This window comes from Agrilus planipennis, unplaced genomic scaffold (assembly GCF_000699045.2).
Source record: "Agrilus planipennis isolate EAB-ADULT unplaced genomic scaffold, Apla_2.0 scaffold14, whole genome shotgun sequence".
Taxonomy (NCBI): Eukaryota; Metazoa; Arthropoda; class Insecta; order Coleoptera; family Buprestidae; genus Agrilus; species Agrilus planipennis.
This window is the reverse complement of record NW_020442313.1, coordinates 411988-418774: the sequence shown is the minus strand read 5'-3', so window position 1 is coordinate 418774 and position 6787 is coordinate 411988. Positions and strand designations below refer to the sequence as shown.

The following is a 6787-nucleotide window of genomic DNA, read 5'->3' as shown; positions in this document are numbered from 1 at the left end:
AAAATATTAGAATTCCGATTATTAATATTAGTTAATAAGTATACTTATAAAGTAATTGTTAGTAATTCTAAGTTTTGGATCTATTCATTTGACGTTTCTTCTGCAAGAATCCCAAACTGGGTGAAGGCCTCCTCCAAAGATGCCAATTTTTCTCGGTCCTGTGCTACTTGGCTCCAGGTGGGACCGGCGGTCCTTATTATTTCGTCTTCCCGTCTAGTTTGCGGTCTTTTCCCTAGTGGACCTCCACATTTCGTTACTAGGTGCAACTTATATTACATAATAATTAAATGAGTTTTTAGTTGCAAATCGCCGTTACAACTAAAGAAAACTAAGAGATAAACGCATTTAAATGTCTATATTCAATATTCACTCTAACTCATACATTATCTAACATTAAAATTTTGATATTTACAGTATTGTATTATTATTAAAGCAAAATTCACTGCATGAACACTTTAAAATTCACGCATGCTGTCAACACACTATCCTCTGAAGATGTCGGCGGCAGTTGTCAACGAAACGTATGGATCTTTGCGTTTATTTGGACTATACGATCCAACAACTAGCATATTAATTCTGCCACTTATTTACGTATAACCGAATACTTACAGTTACAATTATTACTAACGTTTAAACTTCATTGCAATACTGTTTGCAATTATGTTTTTGAATAGAAATTATAAAATTTCAAACATATTTACGAATGTGTAAAGTTCATAATTAGGTTAAGTAACCATTTAGGTTGATCCACTATAGACAGATGACCGGCGTTTCTGACCAAAACTTCTGTAAACTTTCCCGCGTGTTTTTTGTATCCGGCCACCTCGTTATCAACAAGCCATATTTCCCTTTTTGCGTTTTTGTACAATTGTACATCTTTGAATGTCAACTGTCTCAGGTAATTCTCCACAAGACTGTACGGAAATAAGATGTCCAATTGTCCACTGTAAATTAGAACTTGCACGTTGTCCATCAGCTCACTCAACCAAGGTGCGATAGATTTCATATAGTCATCCGTTAGTTTCAGTTGAACGGTGTTGTTAATGATATTAAAACTAGAATTACCCACATGGATTGCATTTTTGACGTTTGGATTTTGTAGGTATTGACTGAGACGACCTATTTCGCTTAGCAATCCTGTATTGTTTGGAACCAAGTAGTTAAAGGTGCTAGTAAAGCCGGTTAGATTCATAAACAGAGTTGCCGTGGTCAGATTGGCATTGATAAGTAGACGATATGCATCCAATGCTTGAGACCACTGTTCGTTTTTTATTAAAGAAATTATTTCTTCTTCCTGTTCTCTAAATTGTGTCTTACCGTTCAGGTCAATCAGTCCTATCTGGTATAAATACTCATCGTAGTACAGCTGATTGACTGGATCACAGATGGCACCACCAATTACCACTCCAACGAGATTAATTGGGACTTCAGCTTTGGGATTTTTTTCCAGTATAACGTGACTTACAGCTGGAATAAATTTTCCAGCATAAGATTCGCCGGCCATGAAAAATTTGTTCTTCCGAAGTTCAGGAAACAGTTTGAAGAATTGCACCAATGCTTCGTAGATGTCTGCCCCCGTTGAGTTTCCGTCACGAACAAATCCAGCATCATCTTGGGTAAAACTGAATCCAGTTCCAACAGGATTGTCAATATATAGAACGGAATGATTTTTGGTCCAGGATTCTTGTCGAAATTGTACGCTATTGTTGCTAGTTAATTTAAAGGGACCGTTTTGTACAAACAAAGCTACCATAGAACTTAGTCCCGGTCCTCCATGGAGCCATAGTATCACTGGATCGTTTCTGTAATCGTTCTCTGATTGGAAGAACCAAAAGAACATATTTGAATTAAATTTCTCGTTAACCGTAAAGAAACCTGAATAACTGACGGCTTTTCCAAAAGGAGAATAATTCACCCTTGATGCAGATAGTGCTTCGCTGGTTCTGTTACTCTTGATCAGTGGGGTTAAGATAAGTGGCTCACAAGCAACACTTGCTATGAGAAAACTAATTGTTGTTAACGTATAATACACCATTTTCTAAACAATTTGGATGAGCGGAATGTTACAGTATTATTCAATTTGTGGCATTAGATTCTATGATTTCAGTATAAATAGTGGTTCCTTTCTTAATCTGTATTATCTGTAGTACCTGCTACACTATAAAAAAGTACACGTGGAGTTTGAAGATTTCATAATTTTCGACAATTCTTGTAAAAAATATAATCGCAGCTTCAGATTGATAAGGATTCCATACCGTAAAAATTCAAAAAAGCACAATTAAAAAAGAAACTAATTTAAAGATTTTTCTCGTTTCTGTTGTGACTACACATTATTCAAAAACGTAAATAAAATGTCAACAAAGGGCATAACTGGTAAAATTCGTAAATGTTCAAATGAGGCTAGATAACTAGTAAAAACGAAACTGTTTACGTTAGCCACTAAGTAATCGTATAGGCGGAATGTGACGCTTACATGGTGAATTAAATGTCTTGACCTAAGGCTAATAGGTTTTTAACTTAATGCTTCGGTAGTTAGTTATATTTATCGTTTTTAGTTTCTAATCCGATAAGACTTTAGTGCACATCAAGATGTACCTGCCAATCAATAATTCATGCCTTAATCTAATAAGAATGATACCTAGTAACAAAGTTGAAATATTTTTGTTAAAACGCGATTGTATGTTTGGGAGTATACTTAAAACTCAGCACTCACGGGCGTCACTCGATTTGCCACCTCCCCTCAAACGCGAAAATGCGAGACCGAGACCAAGTTCAAACTCGAACCACCAAAACCAAGACTAAAATTAAGACCAAATATGCAAGACTAAACGAAAAATTATTACTTCTGGTGAATTTATGAGTTAAACTGTTTGAAGCAACTTTAATATTTTATTTTTTTGGAACAAAACATTTTTAGTATTTGAAATTTTCAGTTTGCTTTACTATATACACTAACTAAATATAGTAGAACCTTGATAAGTTAAACCTCGATAACGTAATAACCTCTATAAACTCATAAAATTTTGTGTTCCCTTTCCCTCGGAGTCCAAAACCTCTATTACTTAAAATAAAAACCCTCTATAACTTTAACGAATAATTTGGGCATCGCGCTTCAGTAAGCAGTGAAAAGTGGTTTGAATCGGGAGAAAGTTTTCTATGTAAAAGACGAAGAATTGCTCAATTTCCTAATTTAGAAAAATGCTAATTTACAAGGTTTAGACAGTGTAGAAATATGTAGAAACATTAGTGTTAGCGGACGTATACTAAAGGAAAAAGCAAAAGAGTTTACTAAGTCACTGAAAATCCATACTTTTAAACCTTAAACTTAAACCCTTAGTAAGTAAAAACCTCAATAACTCAAATTATTTTACGTTTCCCTTGGTCTTTATTTTATCGAGGTTCTACTGTATATAAGAAAGAAACTTTACCACTGTTTGGAAAAAGGGATCTACAGGAGTAAGTGTTCTTTGTTCATATGTCTAGATAATAGATGGTTGAAATTCATAGCCAAACTAATTTTTTCCGATATTTTTTACTTCTTTCAGGTACCTTTTACTATTTTGTTCGCTAAAGGGTCAATTTATACACTGGTGGAAGGGTAAGTTTTCGAGTTTTCGTAACTCTTACACTATCAACACTATTTTCTTTAAAAGTCATAACAAGCTCGCATGTATGACAGACAATTTCAGCATTTAATACAATTATTGTGAACAAGACTTAACCAATATCGAGACTATATCAGCATGATCAAGACCAAGACCGAAAATATATCAGATCAAGGTCAAGACTGAATAAGCAAGCACAAGATCAATGTGATAACTGGGACGCTCTAAGTCTTGATCATGCTTTGCTCGTCACTCATAGTAAAGTGAGAGGTCATTTAATATTAGGGTTAAATAATAAGCGCATACGTACAGTCTATTTCGATTTGTTAGAATTGTGACCTTGAAGAAATCTGCGCGAAGATAGAAAGAATACACACTAGGCGTGAGCAAGACAGAAATAGTTGGAACAAGCTTGAACGAGCAGAACTCTCGATGGGCGGTCTTAGGAGATCGACTAGAACTGTACAGTACTAGACGAAAATGTTTAGCAATTTCTTAAAACAAAAATGTATATAAATTAACAATAGAAAACAAAGCAAAAGTTTTATAGGTGTGTAGAACGTTAAATAAATTCACTTGGCTAAATATGCTTTTAAATAAAGCATATTCTTAAATTTTAACGAGGCAGTTTAAATAATTTTGCAAATGGTACTGTACACTTTTATGTAGTTCTCGCTCGATGATCGGTGAAGAAATGAGCTCCGCAGACAAATATAATTGAATTTGGAATTATACTACGGCGCAGGCATATCTCAAACTTCTTGAAACGAACAGTAGATAGGATTTGTAGATCTAATAAAACCCTTTTGAAAAGTTAAATAGGAGAAGATATAAAAATAATATTACTTTCTATTTATCCGTTTTTTTAAAAATCGAAATTGTTTGCTTATTGGATAATCTTGGATGTTATCTAATTAATAAACCAACTGGTAACAGTGACAGTAGCAAAGTGAGTATCAGCGCATAGTGTGTAGTTGAAGTAGCTTTAAAAACGAATCGAAAAGAGAAAAAGCCGAGCTCGAAGATAACAAAACGTTGTAAATTGGCAGTGTCTCATCTGCCGCCTCTTGCCGTCCCCTTGTTCGAGGGGTCTTTGTCCATCGCGGCGGCGGCGGTGGCGGCGACGGCATTACGGGGGAGGGCGGCAACAGCGGCATTAAGCAGGCTCTACTCGACTACTGCTACTGCGGCCGGCGGTAATATCGTTGTCTTTTGTTATTGGATCATGAATTGGGTTTGAGTCGCTGAAAGCTCGGAAAGCTCTATTAGCAGTCTTTCTTCTCCGGTCCCGGCTTAGTGGAAGCTTTGCTCTTTCAATGTTAGCGCACCTACTGTAGCAGCTACAGCTTCACGTCCAACCAACCACATATCATAAAGCGCTACATGTTAGGTACAATACATGTGTACGTATGTTAATGTACATTGTACCAGGGGCGGCTCTCTAATAAGAAATTTTAAACAAAACAAGCCAGCGGTGGCTGAGTCTCAGTGTATTAATGAGTTGTGAGCCATTCGAGAGGAAAGGTCACATCATGCTCCCATTATATAGAGTCGACTCTCGTTAATTCGAACCTGCGATAATTCGAACCTTTCTATAATTCGAAGTTATCACGAGTTCCCTACAAAATCTCTTTACATTTCGAACTAAATCAATACATTTTTATGCACTTGGTAATTCTAACGAAAAAATCATTGCTACGTAACAAAATGACGCGCTAATTCGAACTCGGCGTCAAATACTACAGTTCAAAGTTGCAGAAAAAAAGAGACAGAAAGATTGTAAGTACATACATACATTTTATGGCAATTTCAAACATTTATCATCGTCTCATCGAGCTTTTGTTTTTGTTATAATTAGTTTGACACACACTTCTGCTTGAATTGGTTTGTTTGATTTTATTTATTTTCTCTCAAAAATTTCGAACCATTTGATATTTCAAACACTCGATAATTCGTAATATTTTAAGAGCCCTCGAGTTTCGAATTAACGAGAGTCGACTGTAATTTAAATTCTGAAAGCGTGAATTTTGACCGTCTTCAATACAACGTATGATACCTATCAAATGAGCAAATGTTTCAGCTTGCTCCCGACCTTCAATAACGTAGTAAAAAATTATGCATGTACCTACCGTCGCTAATTTAATTGTGTAGCTGTATTATTGTACCATACGTTTTCGTGCTTAACGAAGATGAAAAAATTGTAGTGAAAAATCATACACCCTTAAGAAAATTAACTAGATTTGTGAATGCCACGATGAAAATGCCTCCTTTTCTTATCCTATTTTTTTATTATAGGTACTTAGTGATTTTAAAATTGTGAATCTTCTGTGGGAACCACTCCGAGCTGTCATTGCACTATCGCTTACATGCATTAAATTATCATTTAGAAATTGTTAGGCTTGTTATTCATTGTGCTACTATTGGTGCCTTTTTGTTCTTTATGATACAATTCCGTTAACACCTGAAAACGATTCCAAATTTACAAAAGTAACTACTGTTCTTCCTGTAAGTTCATCGTTGCGACATCTGTCGACGGAGTTATTAAAGCGCTAAGGCGCTCGGGGTACTGCTAATAAAAGATATATGTATATGTATCAAATGTGCTGTTATTGGTACCAATTACTACTGAAAATATCAACGAGATGTTTATTTATATTTAAAGACATTTTAAAGGCTTTAACGCTTGTTTTCGACTCGCACTTCTATTTATGATTGAACAAAACTTTTGACAGGTACTGTATGAAAAAGTATATGTTTAATGAACAAGAGTCGAGAGTATAATGAGCTTTTTTCTCCCTACCTACGATTTTGCTAGCGCGCTTCCAAGACATTGAAAGGGGCACATCGCTAGAGAAAGTAAACGAAGTATACTTTCGAATTGTTACGTGTTGTAATAATGTACGTACATATTGCATACCTGTACGATACTGGTAAAATGCGAAGAAAATATCTTTTCTTTTATAAATAAATCAATCAATCGAGACGTAATATGATAATTTTAAATACTTTTAATTTTTTTTTTAAGCGTGACATATACAGTGTAAACTCTATATGACGACACTTAAGGGACTGAACATTTTTCGGCGTTATAAAGAGTGGTCGTTAAATGGAGAGAAATAAAAGATATTATTTTACTATTCTATAATAATATGCATTTACCAATATAGTACACATTTTGCACA

The 6787-nt window shown here is 35.0% G+C and overlaps 1 protein-coding gene across 1 annotated transcript; it reads right to left on the bottom strand.

Moving 5' to 3' along the window:
- Nucleotides 1-485: 485 nt before the first annotated feature.
- Nucleotides 486-1974, bottom strand: LOC108737507 (venom serine carboxypeptidase-like). The gene is made up of 2 exons (XM_018470388.2): nucleotides 1916-1974; nucleotides 486-1815 (listed from the first exon to the last, which is right to left on the bottom strand). The coding sequence occupies exon 2, from the start codon at nucleotides 1751-1753 to the stop codon at nucleotides 698-700; it is 1056 nt and encodes a 351-aa protein (XP_018325890.1). The 5' UTR covers nucleotides 1754-1815; nucleotides 1916-1974; the 3' UTR covers nucleotides 486-697.
- Between the last annotated feature and the right edge of the window lie 4813 nt (nucleotides 1975-6787).

Excerpts from the sequence above, each read along its gene's own strand:
- LOC108737507 (XM_018470388.2), bottom strand. The coding sequence starts at position 1,753 with ATGGTAGCTTTGTTTGTACAAAACGGTCCCTTTAAATTAACTAGCAAC.